The 15,897-nt window shown below is 47.5% G+C and overlaps 1 protein-coding gene across 1 annotated transcript in view; it reads left to right on the top strand.

Annotated features, from left to right (window-relative positions):
- The window catches only part of UBR4 (ubiquitin protein ligase E3 component n-recognin 4), a 145,752-nt gene that overhangs the window by 48,496 nt on the left and 81,359 nt on the right, over positions 1 to 15,897 (top strand). The window contains exons 44-50 of the mRNA XM_079987392.1: positions 166 to 323; positions 943 to 1,114; positions 2,262 to 2,463; positions 5,487 to 5,650; positions 7,049 to 7,265; positions 10,514 to 10,730; positions 13,673 to 13,705. Coding sequence (XP_079843518.1) covers positions 166 to 323; positions 943 to 1,114; positions 2,262 to 2,463; positions 5,487 to 5,650; positions 7,049 to 7,265; positions 10,514 to 10,730; positions 13,673 to 13,705 — 1,163 coding nt within the window. The remainder of the gene's footprint in view (positions 1 to 165; positions 324 to 942; positions 1,115 to 2,261; positions 2,464 to 5,486; positions 5,651 to 7,048; positions 7,266 to 10,513; positions 10,731 to 13,672; positions 13,706 to 15,897) is intronic.

Genomic DNA, 15,897 nt, shown 5'->3' with positions numbered 1-15,897 from the left:
AGGAGTGCTCGGCATCACCTGAACTTTCTCAAATGCCACATCGAAGCAGCATTTGGGCCAGGGAAAGCACTTCCCGGTTTGCCTTCTTGGTAGCCTTCAGAGTCCCGAGTCGCATCCAGAGGTTTTCGGGTCCCGACATGCCTCTTTTCTCCCTCTTCCCTGCAGGACAGCAACGGTCAGGTGGCCGGAGGTGGTGTTTCCGTCTACTATTCCCACGTCCTGCAGATGCTGTTCTTCAGCTACTGCCAAGGCAAGTCCTTTGCAGCCACCGTCAGCCGAGCCACGCTGGAAGTGATGCGCCTCTTCCCCATCAATGTCAAAAGGTGAGGCCAGCTCCCCCACCTCCTGCTCCTGTGGCATTTTGTGAGGTGGCTGTTGGGAATGACTTTCTATACAGTAGGCTGTGGAGCATAGGGGCATAAGAAATTGCTGTCTACTGAGCCAGACCACTGGTCCACCTAGCTCAGTACAGTCTGCACCGACTGGCAGCTGCTCTCCTTAGTTTCAGGCGGGGAACATTCCCAGAGATACCGAGGAGTGAGTCTATGGGGTTTTGAACTTGAGACTTCAGACATTCTTCCACCGAGCTATAACTCTTCCTTTAGAATGTAGGAAAATGTCCTCTGCATTGTCTGCACTGATTGGCAGCAGCTCTCAGAGTTTCAGACATGGGACATTCCCAGCCGTACCAGGAGATGCTGCAAGATATTGAACCTGGGACTTTCTGCTTGCAAGGCAGATGCTCTACCGCTGAGCTAGGACCCTCATACCATAGCTGCCTTATACTGAGGCAGACCATCAAGTTCAGTATGGCCTACACTGACTGGCAGCGGCTCTCCCTAGTTTCGGGCCGGGAACATTCCCTGATATACTGAGGAGTGAGCAATCAGTCCACGGTTGCCTCTGCTTGTGATGCTAGACTGACTTTACCTACCCTTGCAGCTCCAATGGGGGCAGCAAGACCTCCCCAGCACTCTGCCAGTGGTCAGAGGTGATGAACCACCCTGGCCTGGTGTGCTGTGTGCAGCAGACGACCGGCGTCCCTCTGGTGGTGATGGTGAAGCCAGACACTTTCTTGATCCAGGAAATTAAAACCTTACCGGCTAAAGCAAAGGTCAGTGTGTTTGCTTTTTTGTCTTCAGACTCCTTCTCCCTTTGGGCAGTTTCCATAGGTGACAGGGAAAGCAAAAGGGGAGGGGGTTCTCTCAAGTCAGGGAGGAGGAAAGAACAAGAGCACCCAGTAAAGCAAGCAGAATTACAATGAATGGAAAATTGCACAGCCTGATAACGTAAAAATGTAGCATCAAATCGGCTTGCGGAGTCCTTGCAGAGGAGCACTGTGCTCCAAATGCTGTGTGTTAGCATAGGATTTGATTTGCCAGAGAATAACTTACCAGCTTGTTGGTGATTCTGTGAATCATGATTTTCTAGATGGGCTCCGTCACATTGTATTTGACACTGTTTCTGTAATATTTGTACGTTCAGTTAGTGTATATCAATTTCTTGCAATGGGTGGTGGACAGAGAAGCAGATCTAGCTGCCTTCTTACCTCCTCACCCCCCATGTCTGTCTGTCTGTTTTAAACTTACTGAGTTCCATATTTCATTAAGTACAGTGGTGCCTCGCAAGACGAAATTAATCCGTTCCGCGATTCTCTTCGTATAGCGGTTTTTCATCTTGCGAAGCAAGCCCATTGACAGCTTAGCGGATTAGCGCTATTAGCGGTTTAGTGGCTTTTAGCGATCAGCTGTTAAGCGGCTTATCAGTGGATCAGCTGATAAGCGGCTTAGCGGCTTAGGAAAAGGGGGGGGAAAGGGGGAAAAACCCCGCAGGAACTCGCAAGACATTTTCGTCTTGTGAAGCAAGCCCATAGGGAAATTCGTTTTGCGAAGCGCCTCCAAAACGGAAAACCCTTTCGTCTAGCGGGTTTTCCGTCTTGCGAGGCGTTCGTCTTGTGGGGCACCACTGTAGTTTAAATGCATATGAAGATCTGCTGGGCCACGACTCCCTTTCATGCCTGACCACTGGCCATGATGCCTGGGACTGATGGGGGTTGGAGTCCCAACGACATCTGGAAAGCCACATAGATTCCCCACCCCAGGGATTCTGCATCTCTGAACTAGACCGTCACTTGCTTTTACTGCCCCTAGCTACCTCTGTCACAATGCTGCCTTGCTTTTCTGCACGTTGCTATACTGGTTTATGCTCACCGTTGGAAATGTAAGGAGCTGCCTACCTTTTGTGTATCTTTGGCCTTCCAGATCCAAGACATGGTGGCCATACGGCACACGGCCTGCAACGAGCAGCAGCGGACCACCATGATCCTCCTGTGCGAGGATGGCAGCCTGCGGATCTACATGGCCAACGTGGAGAACACGTCTTACTGGCTCCAACCCTCCCTCCAGCCCAGTAGCGTCATCAGCATCATGAAGCCCGTCCGCAAGCGCAAAGCGGCGGCCATCAGTAAGTCGCTGCAAGGTCAGATTGGCTAGGGACTGTGAAGTGGTGCATACACTCTCTGCATTGTGTTGTTTGGCTTACTTATCCGAATAATCTGATTTTTATTAATCATTACTACTACTTCTGTTATAATCACTATTGTTCCTTACTATGATTATGGGGTTGTTTTTGTTTTCACTGCCATTGATACCCATGTATTTCATAGGCCTAATACTCTTCAGGAAACTGTATTATTCAGACGGACCATTTTGAACCCGAGATTCTTTGCACAAGCAGCCTTTATGGCTGTGTTTCTGGGTCTCGTTGTTTGTCCAGCAGTCTTGTGTTTCTAGGTGGTAATACCGCATTGCAATATTTTATATGAAAATGTGGTTTGAGAATACTCAAAGAAACAAAAGCAAATGAAATAGAGACTTCCCCCTACCTTTAAAGGGGCCTGCAATCTAAAATTAAATTTAGCATAGAAGATAGAAGAGGAGGAAGAGAATTAGGGATGAATGTTGGGGAAATGCTGTTACATGTGTAGTTTTATTTGACTTGAGTTTGAGATGAGGCCCAAGGATTTGAGTTTGCAATAAAGGGTGTAGAATCACAGACGTGTACAGCTGGAAGGTTCCCTGAGGGCATTTATTTATTTATTTGATTTATGTCCTGCTTTTCCTCCAAGGAGCTCGAGGTGGTGTACATAATTTTGCACACACCCCCCATTTTGTCCTCACAACAGCCCTGTCAGGTGGGTTCAGCTAAGAGACAGTGACTCACCCAAGGCCATCCAGTGGGCTTCAGGTAGTTTGAAGACTGGTCCCCTGTTCTGACACTGCACAACATGGACTTTTGCTGGTGCTCTGAGGAAGGTATCTCAGGCAGGACAAGAGAGGAAAGAGCATCATGTAGATTCAAGCGACTTGTTGCAAGCATTGTTGCTTTACTCCCAACACGGACCCCTGACCATTAGGTCCAGTTGTGACCGACTCTGGGATTGCGGCACTCATCTCGCTTTATTGGCTGAGGGAACCGGCGTACAGCTTCCGGGTCATGTGGCCAGCATGACTGCGGCCGCTTCTGGCGAACCAGAGCAGCGCACGGAAATGCCGTTTACCTTCCCACCGGAGTGGTACCTATTTACTTGCACTTTGATGTGCTTTCGAACTGCTAGGTTGGCAGGAGCAGGGACCGAGCAACGGGAGCTCACCCCGTCACAGGGATTCGAACTGCCGACCTTCTGATCGGCATGTCCTAGCCTCTGTGGTTTAACCCACAGCGCCACCCGCGTCCCTCTACTGTCAGCTATAGCTGGTGGTTAAGTATGATGGGGGTTGGGAAGTCCATCGCCAGCTGGAGGGCCACAGATGTTCCTCACCTCTCCCTTGGTGCAGTGTCCTGGTCCACTGACCCAAAGGTGGGCTTGTGGGAGTGGTTTGGTGCAGGTATACCAAAGAAGGATGTCAAGAACGCTAGAGGGATCAGTTCTAGTGCTTTATTGTAATAAAGAGTAAACTTACAGTAAGTCAGCCTGCCAGGCCTTGCTGTTACAGGCATGGAACAGACACCGCAGCACTGAGAGGTTGCCATGACTTGTCTGCGCCCAAGTAAACACTCGTACAGCCTTTATGCACAAAGCAGCATACGTCAGTTTGCCCAGAACCTCCCATCACACCTGGTTGCTGAGATCATAGATGGCATAGAAGCTTCTTCCCACTTTGGGTCTAGAGCCCAGCATCCCAACGCCTACATATAAACACAGCATTAAAGCAAGCCAGTTAGGGTATACCAAAGCAAGGGAAAAAAATAAACATGTGTGAGCTCGACTACCAATTATTTTCAGGGTTATCTTGACTACCAGGATGGTGTTTGCTGGCCTTCTGGAACATTTCTCTTTTGTTCAAAATAAGCATCCTGCTTTATTGATTGATTTTATTTTATTAGGTGGGCAGCAAAAATGTTTCTTCTGTTCTAAGAGAGTGGGGAATGACTGGTTTTCCTTGCTCTTCTTTCCTCTCCCTTCGCCCCACCCCCATACATCATACTCTCCCGGTATGCCCCACGGAGAGCCTCAAGGTCCATAAATAGCAACACCCTAGTGGTCCCGGCCCCTAAGGAAGTCAGATTAGCCTCAACCAGAGCCAGGGCCTTTTCAACACTGGCTCCGGCCTGGTGGAACGCTCTGCCTCATGAGATCAGGGCCCTGCAGGATCTGATTTCTTTCCGCAGGGCCTGTAAGACAGAGTTGTTCTGCCTGGCCTTTGGCTTGGAGCCAATTTGATTCCCTCCCCCTCTTTCTTTTTTCTTTTCCCTTTCTCCTCCTGTGATGAGGCTGCATTTTAATATTTTAATGTTTCAATATTTTAATTGTTGTGTTTTAATCTTGTTTTTAAGTTGTATTCATTCAACTTGTTTTTATTATTGCTTGTTGGCCGCCCTGAGCCTGGCCTTGGCTGGGGAGGGCGGGGTATAAATAAAAATTATTATTATTATTATTATTATTATTATTATTATTATTATCATGTATGTAAAGTGAGTGAAAGTTGCAGGCCCAGTATATATTTTTAAATGTATATACCACCTCTTGTAAATAAACCATAAAGACGGTTTAAATACAGTATAGAACATAACAAGCTACACACAAACACACACACATAACATAATACCCATACACCACAAAACATTGAAGCGGTTATATAAATACTACTCATAATAACAATCGATAAGCAGTAATACATAATAAACATAGTAGATGCATACTAAGCAGCAGTGTCAGATTATACACAGTGTCAGTCCAGTGATTCACTCCACAACTCAAACCCCTGTAAACTTGCGGAGTCTCACAACAGGCGCCCGAAAGTTTGAACTCTGCTCTTTTTGATTTTATATGATTTAGTGTTTTAAGCTTGATTCTGTGATGCAGTTTTGTGGAGTTGGTGGATTGCTTATTGTGAGTTTAGAAATTACTTTATAAATGAAGAGTTCCCCCTGACTTTAACTTTCGGTGTTTTTTTCTTCCCGCCCCCCTCAACTTCTTCCTCCAGCAACCCGCACCTCCACTCAGGTGAATTTCCCCATTGACTTCTTCGAGCACAACCAGCAGCTGACGGATGTGGAGTTCGGTGGTAATGACCTCCTGCAGGTCTACAATGCCCAGCAGATCAAGCATCGGCTCAACTCCACCGGCATGTATGTGGCCAACACCAAGGTGAGCATCCTTGCGAGGACCGGGGTAGTACTGGGGGTCATCTCTGGCCCATTTATTTACTTATTTCATATAATTTATACACCCCTTGTTTGTAAAATAAATCAATCTCAAAGTGCTTTAGCAATAAGAAATAGAAAGCACAATAATTTAAGACATTCAAAAAGTTAAAATACCAAAAGCAGTAAAAACTTCCATCGACTTTGCAAATAACGTTTTTGGGAGATGCTGGGAAGAGTACAGCAAATGTGCCTGCCAGGTGTCAATAGGCAGAGATTTCCAAATTGTAGGTGCTACCACACTCAAAAATTGAGTTCTTACGAATTTGGAACAGTTGTTATGTGACATGTGGAGCAGTGCCAGTGCTGCCGATCGAAGCGTTCGAGTGGGCACATGTGGAGTAATGCAATCTCGTAGGTAAACTGGTCCCAAGTTGTTAAGGGCTTGGCCTGGCAGCAAATCAGCAACCAGTGCAGACCTCTGAGCACAAGATGTTCTATGCCAGCCTTTCTCAACCTGTGGGTCCCCAGATGTTGTTGAACTACAACTCCCATCACTCCTAGCTAGCAAGGCCAGAGCTCAGGGATGATGGGAGTTGTAGTCCAACATCTGAGGACCAACAGGTTGAGAACCGCTTATGCCATGGGTAGGCAAACTAAGGCTCGGGGGCCAGATCCGGCCCAATCACCTTCTAAATGCGGCCTGCAGACGGTCCGAGAATCAGCATGTTTTTACATGAGCAGAATGTGTCCTTTTATTTAAAATGCATCTCTGTGTTATTTGTGGGGCATAGGAATTCGTTCATTTCCCCCCCTTCAAAATATAGCCCGGCCCCCCACAAGGTCTGAGGGGCAGTGGACTGGCCCCCTGCTGAAAAAGTTTGCTGACCCCTGTTCTATGCTGACAAGGTTTCACTCGTGTCGGTGGTCACGCTGCAGCATTCTGCACTGACTGCAGCTTCTGGATCAAGCATTACGGAAGCCCCACGTAAAATACAGTGGTGCCCTGCAAGACAAACGCCTCGCAAGACGGAAAACCCGCTAGACGAAGGGGTTTTCCGTTTTGGAGGTGCTTCGCAAAACGAATTTCCCTATGGGCTTGCTTTGCAAGACGAAATGTCTTGCAAGTTTTTCCGACTTTTTTTTCCTTCCCCCCCTTTTTCTAAGCCGCTTATCAGCTGATCCGCTAAGCCGCTAAAAGCCGCTAAGCCGCTAATAGCGCTAATCCGCTAAGCCGTCAATGGGCTTGCTTCGCAAGACGAAAAAACCGCTAGACGAAGAGAATCGCGGAACGGATTCTTTTCGTCTTGCGAGGCACCACTGTGCATTGCAGTAATCTAGGCCTTTTGCACTATCTATTCCTCCTCCACCTTCATTAACGGTGCCTTCCCCTCTCCCACAGCCTGGCGGCTTCACCATCGAAGTGACCAACAACAACAGCACCATGGTGATGACCGGCATGAGGGTCCAGATTGGGACTCAGGCCATTGAGCGAGCTCCCTCCTACCTGGAGATCTTTGGCCGCACCATGCAGCTGAACCTGAGCCGGCCACGGTGGTTCGACTTCCCCTTCACCCGAGAGGAGGCCCTGCAGGCAGACAAGAAGCTGACCATCTTTGGTAAGATTCCCGAGGTTCCCCCCCCCGTCCACGTTTTAAACTGTTGACTTTTGGTAATTTGTCTGTTTCCAGATCCTCTGGCAGACACCACCAACTGAGAGATCTTTGTGCTTCTGCTTTACAGTGGACCCGCCACTTACGCAAGGGTTGGTTTCCAGAGGTCCACACACAAAGGCAAAACCATTGGAACCCCCAGACACACACCCCCGTACACAATCACCCCTACCTGTCCAGAGTGGGTCTTGCCCTCTGCCTTGCTTACTGGCCTCTGGGAGTGTCCCGCCTCCTCCTCAAAGCCTCGTAAGCAAGGCGGAGGGTTTAAAAAGCTCTTTCTATGGTGGGTTTCCCCTGCTGCCCATTAATTTATCTATTTTTTGGCCATGTGCCTAAGGTTCTGATCACGCAAGAAGATTATGCATGAGTTGCGGGCCCGCTGTGTTTATTTATTGCATTTAATACACATATATGTTAGCTTCTTACAACATATAACATCATACACACGTAAAATAAAATATTGCACCCTAATCCCGAAGAGGGGAGTTTAGGCAATACATCCAAAACAGCATTATTTATAACATAATAAAGTTCTTGTTGGGGATTTTCATTCCATTAGACACACCTGTTGTTATGTTTAAGAGAGCTTTATTTGGCTAAAGCAGCAGGTGCTATTCCCACCCCCCACCCCCCACGCCGAATCCTTTCTTAACATTTTCTTTTGCCTCTTCATCTTAATTACCAGCAACTCCCTGTTTGTGCAGGGGTTGTGTTCCGGGTCATGGTACCCATAAACCACCCCCCACCCAATATACCCCCATTCCTCCCTCTTCCAGGTCCAAAACAAACCACGTGTCAGCGGTTGCATGTCAATTGGACGCTCGCAAAATGGTCGCCCCCCCCCCTCAATATATAGCAATAGTTTATCTGCTAAAAAAGGTAAAGGTACCCCTGCCCGTACGGGCCAGTCTTGACAGACTCTGGGGTTGTGCGCCCATCTCACTTAAGAGGCCGGGGGCCAGCGCTGTCCGGAGACACTTCCGGGTCACGTGGCCAGCGTGACATCGCTGCTCTGGCGAGCCAGAGCCGCACACGGAAACGCCGTTTACCTTCCCGCTGGTAAGCGGTCCCTATTTATCTACTTGCACCCGGAGGTGCTTTCGAACTGCTAGGTTGGCAGGCGCTGGGACCGAGCAGCGGGAGCGCACCCCGCCGCAGGGATTCGAACCGCCGACCTGACGATCGGCAAGCCCTAGGCGCTGAGGCTTTAACCCACAGCGCCACCTGCGTCCCATAACATCATACACACGTAAAATAAAATATTGCACCCTAATCCCGAAGAGGGGAGTTTAGGCAATACATCCAAAACAGCAATATTTATAACATAATAAAGTTCTTGTTGGGGATTTTCATTCCATTAGACACACCTGTTGTTATGTTTAAGAGAGCTTTATTTGGCTAAAGCAGCAGGTGCTATTCCCACCCCCACCCACCATGCCGAATCCTTTCTTAACATTTTCTTTTGCCTCTTCATCTTAATTACCAGCAACTCCCTGTTTGTGCAGGGGTTGTGTTCCGGGTCATGGTACCCATAAACCACCCCCCGCCCATTATACCCCCATTCCTCCCTCTTCCGGGTCCAAAACAAACCACGTGTCAGCGGTTGCATGTCAATTGGACGCTCGCAAAATGGTCGCCCCCCCCCAATATATAGCAATAGTTTATCTGCTACACTGTCCCAAACAAACTTTCATGTTTCATACTGCAGCATTCTGCATTGACTGCAGCTTCTGGATCAAGCATGAGGGAAGCCCCATGTAGAGTACATTGCAGTAATCTAGGCCTTTTGCACCTTTTGATATACAGTGGTACCTCGGGTTACATACGCTTCAGATTACAGACTCTGTTAACCCAGAAATAGTACCTCATTGTCTCTGCTTGGGTCAGCTGCCCTGGGAACTCCGCCTGCTCCCCTGGGAAAATGAGTTGCCAATGAGAGAGATAAGATAAGCAGAGATAAACAGCCTGCATTTGAGATACAGTGGTACCTCAGGTTACATACGCTTCAGATTACATACGCTTCAGGTTACAGACTCCACTAACCCAGAAATAGTGCTTCAGGTTAAGAACTTTGCTTCAGGATGAGAACAGAAATCGTGCTCCGGCGGCGCGGCGGCAGCAGGAGGTCCCATTAGCTAAAGTGGTGCTTCAGGTTAAGAACAGTTTCAGGTTAATAACGGACCTCCGGAACGAATTAAGTATTTAACCCGAGGTACCACTGTACAGTTTTATGTTAAAAAAAACGTTTTTACAGTGTGAGGGGAGTTGCCTGTTTTCATTTTTAGCCCTGTCTATAAGAAAGCCATACCAAACAGTTGCCAAAGAGTCTTTATGCTACAAGCCTTGCTCCAATTTTATTTTATTTGTCAATCCGCTCTACCCTGCCCCCCCCGTGGGCTATTTGCCATACTTTATTGCATTTATACCTCATCTCCCAAGGGGCTCAAGGTGGCATACATGGTTCTCTCTCCCTCCCTCATTTAATCCCCACAACAACCCTGTGAGGTTGGCTAGGCTGAGAGGCAGTGATTTGCCCAAGATTACCCCAGCAAGCTTCATGGCTGAGGGGGTGGGGGTGGGATTTGAGCCCTGACCCTGGCTGAGATGACTGGCAGAGTCCGGGACCAAGGAGAAGAGTCGGTGGAAGAAGATTGGAAAAAATTTAAAGTGTATCTTCAAAAATATTGTAAAATTAAGGACTGTTAGAAAGATGTTGGGAAAAGAAAATTATGTGGTTTTAGTAGAAATGACATAAAGGATTAAGTAAAAACGAATTGGTGAAAGAGAGATTGTAATATTATAGGATATTAAGACTATTAAGATAAAAACAAGGTTGGAAGGATTTACTGAAACAACAAATTGAATTAGAATACAAAAAATGGGAGGTGTGAGGAAGTCAAGGAAATAAGCAAAGGAAAGAAAGCTCTGTAAAGGTTTTATCTGTGTGTGTTTTTTCTTTTTTTTAACTGTCTGTACTTTTTTCTTTATTTTTGTCCTTCACTTTTTCTTTTTCTTTTTTCTTTTTGTAATCTTTAAAATTTGAATAAATCTTATATATATATATATATAAAAAAAGATTTGAGCCCTGACCTCTCAGCTCATAGTCTGACACGCTAACTGCCACGCCTTGCTCGCTCTCTCTGCCTTGCTTGAAAGGTACGGAAAAAAGCTATGGCTCTTCTCCTCTCTTGCAGTCGGGGCGTCTGTGGATCCCGCCGGCGTCACCATGCTGGACGCCATCAAAATCTATGGCAAGACGAAGGAGCAGTTTGGCTGGCCCGATGAGCCCCTGGAGGATTTCCCGTCAGCCTCAGTCAGCAACGTCTGCCCCCCCAACCTGAATCAGAGCAACGGAACTGGAGACACAGAATCGGCTACTCCGGCAGCTGCTAGCGGCACTGTTCTCGAGAGGTAAATCTTCAAAACCGTATGTTCTTTTTTCGACTTACCACCCATCCTGTCTTCCTGCAGGTACCGTTTATAACTCCAGGAACGTAGGAGCAGTTTTGTAGTCTAGAACCCCTTTGGATTCTGTAATGGGGGTGTGTGTGTCAGGGCAGTGCTTTTGCTCTGAGCAGGCTGGATCCTCATTTCCCCACCCTGCAGGCCAATGTTTGGCAAATGGGTGTGATTACTCACATAAACAATCCTCTGGTGTCGTAATGATGCCGGGAAATTGAACCCACCCACTGTATTGGGGGGAGAACCCTTTGCTCATCAGCTGATGGGCGTATGTGTGCTTAAATCTTTCTTTCTGTAAGGCTTTACTGCATGCAGGAGTTCCTTGCGAGGTTGTGACCTGAGTGGACCAACCAAGCAAGATTTAGTCCCCCTCCCCAGCACGAAACAGCTGATGGGGATTAGATCCTGCTTTCTGCAGGAATCAATTGTGTATGCCACTTCACAGCAGGGAACCATGCAGAGTTGAAACCTGCCCTTCGCCCTGCCTGTCAGTTGGTGACATCTGGTGACTGACAGGTGGGCGTGTTTTTTGGTCCTACAGGCCAAATCTGAACTCCTGGCTGGCCCAGATTGGGACATCGGCTAGAGGTTCCCCTCCCTGCTGTAATGGCCATATTGTTGTGTGTTTGCATGTGCATTGAATGAGTGGTGGCTGGGAACTTTACAAGATCCCCCACCCCAGTGTCAGTTCATCCCTTACAGCGCAGCATGTAAAGATCCTCTCCTGCTCCTCTGCCCTGGCAACCAAGAGGTTGTGGTGCCCAACTTTCACCAGGCAAGTTCTGCACATCTCCGCAGAAACATCTCTCCATCTCCTCCTCCCTTTCCTCATTTTTCAGTCAGTCTCTTTCTAAGGAGACCAGACTCTGCCATGCAGCTTTGAGAGGGGGATGATGGGGATGAAAAGAAAGAACGAGGAATTAAAACTGTTGTCCCTAGAGGGCAGCAGTGCTCTAGGACAGGGGTTTGGCAACATGGTGTCCTCAAGGCGTTGTTGGACTTCAGCTCCCATCATTCTCCCTGCCTGTTGGCCTGTGCTAGCTGGCTGAGACTGATGGGAGTTGCAGTCCACCAACCACTAGACAGCACCACTTGCTTTTGAGACTCAACTCCCCTGTTCTCTCTCTCTCTGTGATTGGGAGGGTGGAGATGGAAGGAGCAGCCAGTGGCAGGCATGGCAGGAGAGAACAGAGTTGAGGCGGCCATCTAGAGCCAAATATATATACAGTGGTGCCCCGCAAGACGAATGCCTCGCAAGACGAAAAACCCGCTAGACGAAAGGGTTTTCCATTTTGGAGGCGCTTCACAAAACGAATTTCCCTATGGGCTTGCTTCGCAAGACGAAATGTCTTGTGAGTTTTTCCGACTTTTCCCCCCTTCCTCCCCTTTTTCTAAGCGCTAAGCCGCTTATCCGCTAAGCTGATAAGCCGCTAAAAGCCGCTAATAGCGCTAATCCGCTAAGCCGTCAATGGGCTTGCTTCGCAAGACGAAAAAACCGCTAGACAAAGAGAATCGCGGAACGGATTCTTTTCGTCTTGCGAGGCACCACTGTATATATATTGGGAGGGGAAAATTCATCTGTGAGGCCAAACCAGCCTCAATGTGTGCATGTTTCTTATTTTTGCTAGAACCTGTGTGGCCTGCTAGCGTTGTGTGCTAAAAACAAGCATGGTGGTGTTGGGGGGGGGGGGGAAACCAGGGTTGGCTTTTGCCGGCCAACTCCTCAAGGGCCTCTTGAGTCCCCTAAGTCCATGATTGGTCAGAGAAGAATGGAGGCAGGAACCAGTGGAAGGAAAGCACGGAGCTGGACCTCAGTGTGATGGAGTCGGTGGGGGACAGGGGAAAGTACGTGTGGAGCAAATGGATACCCTTTGTAGTTCCTGGAGAGCAACAAGGCAGCAAACCACCTCTTGCATTTGGGAAACATGTGAAGGACTCGTGGCTGAGTGTAGGATGGATACACACACTCAGTGATGGACACTGACATCCATTGACTAACTCCCATTCAATGGCTGCTGCCCAATCACTGACACACAGTCGCTGACACATGGCTACTACAGGTGATTGTATACGTGATTGTATACGTCCCGCAGTTGTTGTATCTTAAATTAAAAATGTGAAATTCTTGCGCTGAGGAAAGCTCAGTTCTGTGAACTGCCAAAATAGATTCAGTCAGTCTGAGAATATTTCCTCTGTTCTTGTGCAACTTTTGTTCTGCAAGCAATCTTTAGCCACTAAAAAATCTTGTTTAGCATCCAACCCCCCCCCACCCCCGAACACAAACATTGCCTCTCAGATTTTAGCAGCCGTTAACCTGCTGACGTTCAAGTGCATTTCCACACATATGAAGGCTAGACACCTAAAGAAAGGAAAACAGCAATCTGAAATCTTGAGATTCCGAGGAAGCTGAGTTCTGTGATCCGTTTTGCTTATTGTAGGCCCTTCTGCACACCTGCAGAATTGCGGCTTACGCATGTCCCATAATGGTTAACCCCACTGGAAATACGAGCAGTGTGGGAGGTGTTGTAGAATTTACCCTCGCCTCTATAGCACAGAGCATCCCCTTTGGCTGGGAGTAGGGGATGCAGAGGGGAGGCTTGGGGGTGCCTCTCAGACTGGCCATTTCCTGCTCATTCTCTTCTCATGCCTCCTCTTAATTCTTTCAGCTAGTACAGTAACTGTTGCTTGAAATTGTTTCTGACCTTAGCCCCACTTCTCTCTCAAACACTTTCATTTAATTTGCCTGTTTCTCTTCCCTCCCCCTTTAATTTTTTTGATATGGTTTGCTTAGGACGTGTTTCTTCAGTATTTTTCTGTGAGCTTCATATCTTTTTTTATTTATACGTGTATATACATATATATATTTTCCTTTTCCTTTGCTTCCCCCAAAGTTCTGAAACTGAGTCCTTAACCACCCTGGACCGGTTAGTATACTATCTTTTGTTTTCTCTCTCTCTCTCTCTCTGTGCACGAATGATTTTTTGTTTTATTTCTTGTGTGTGTAAGACAATAACAGCACATTGCTTTGTTTTCTGTTGGTTGGTGTTGGTTGGCGCGTGTGCATAAAGCATAGATAATCTTGAAAAAGTGACCTTCATGCTGCTTTTTTTTTACATTAGGACCTCTTGCATGGCAGATCAGCCAGCCAAAAAACCCAAGCAAAATTGAAATGAGCTGCTTGTCTCTTCTCCCGCTCGGCTTTCTCCCTCAATCTCTCTCCCCCTGCTCCTTTTGACTTCTGATTGGGAGAGATCTGCTAATCCTTGTCGGCAGCTAAATGCATTTAATTATTTTTTAAAATATTATACGTTTCTCCCCTCCCCCGCCCAGGAACAAAGCCTGTCTGAACCAGCCTTGCAACAGAGGCCTGAGGCACACATAACACTAAGCTATGGTTTGTTGAACAAAACTATGGTTTGTTCGGCCTATCATTAAGCTAAACTTTGGTTCATTGGTGTTATGTGTGAACCCAGCCCAGCAGTTTAATTCTGGCTTAACTATGGTTAAAGGTCATTCATTAACCGGGGATTGTAGTTGGTTTACAAACCTTAGTGAATGTTAACCGTAGCTTTGCATTACAAGCAAACCCCAGACCTCCTACTTAACTGTTGGTAAGGAGTTGTAACTTTCACAAAGCTACAGAGCCATGAATGAAGAGCAGGGGGCAGGGGACCAAAGTGCTCTCAAGGTTTGGCTGCTCTTGCTGGTGCTTTCTAACTCTTCTGCGACGTTGCAAACTGATGTTCAAGAGATCTGCCCGATGCCTCAGCTTCAGCTTGTCAACCATGGTTATTCCTAGCCATGGTTTAGTGTTATGGGCAGGGCAAGCCCATAAAAGCTACATTAAAAAAAATAAAAATCAGTATTACATCTCCCCTCCAATAAAACCTGTTCAAACATTCCATAACCCAGCCTCCAATCTCAGCAAATGGAACATAACTTACTTGCAAGAAATCAGTCTTTTAGTGTGACCTGTTCTCTTGTGCTCCCTGCCTGTTTCACTGTTTATGATCCTCAAGAAGCTTGGTGTGTGTGACCCAGGAGAGGGCCTTCCTCTGTGGAAACCACTCCCCACTGAGCTGCGCCTGGTGCCTTCCCTGTACCCTGTACGGGCGAATCCCAAGATGCATCCATTTGCCCTTGCCTTTGACACTTGAGACGTGTGTGTTTTTGGGGTTTTTCAATTTCTGATTTTTAAGTGGGTGTGTATCCACCCTGAGACTTTCAGGTGAAGGGCGGGTCATAAATCTTAACAACAACAACAACAACAGCAATAATAATAGCACCCAGATATACCATTGGAGATTGACCCTGGGACCTTCTGCATGCTAAGCAGGTGCTCTGCCACTGAGCTCCATCTCTGGCCACTTCAGCTGGCAGCTCCCTTGCCTGAACTTCTGGTCTTGTCTCATCTTCCCTCTCCCTCCTCCATCCACCCCTTGCTTATCTCGTGCTGCTTCTGCATGGACCGAAGGAGCATACATTTTTGTGGGCAGGGCAGCGGTTCGGTTTGCAAGCTCTGGAGCAATGCGGCAACATGAAATAGAGCCACGAATGTAATCACTGTTTAAGAGTTTTCCCCATTGTGCAATCGGTGTGCGTAGCACAACGAAGAAGAGCGTGGGTCTGTGCTTCCAAGGAGCTTACAGTCTGAAAGCAGACACAGTGGAGATGGGAGAAGAAGGGGAGGATAATGCTGAAAAGGGGAAGGAGAGGCAGTCATATCAATTACAAGTACTTGGACTGCACCAAGGAAGCCGCTTCTCTTGTGGACTAGCATCTTGTCAAATCCTGAAAAGTCTGCTACAGTGGTATTGGGGCTAGGCGTGGGCAGTTCCACAAGAACACTGAAAGAGCGTTGGTTGGATTAAGGGTTAAGCTCAGTGTCAGTCCTGCTCAGAATAGACCCACTAAAATTAATGGGCATTGCCCACTGATTTCAGTGGGTCTGCTATGCATAGGATTTAGTTGGATTACAATCCAGTTTCTTCTCTCTCGCATTTGGTTATCTCCGCTCATTCATGAAACTCACTGGGTGACCTTGGGCCAGTCGCTGCCTCTCAGCCTAACCTACTTCACAGGGTTGATGTGGGGATTAAATGAGGGGTGGGGAAAA

The sequence above is a fragment of the Podarcis cretensis genome, assembly GCF_951804945.1.
Source record: "Podarcis cretensis genome assembly, chromosome: 8".
Classification (NCBI taxonomy): Eukaryota; Metazoa; Chordata; class Lepidosauria; order Squamata; family Lacertidae; genus Podarcis; species Podarcis cretensis.
Note: the sequence above shows the minus strand (reverse complement) of the source record. Positions and strands in the feature narration are given on the sequence as shown.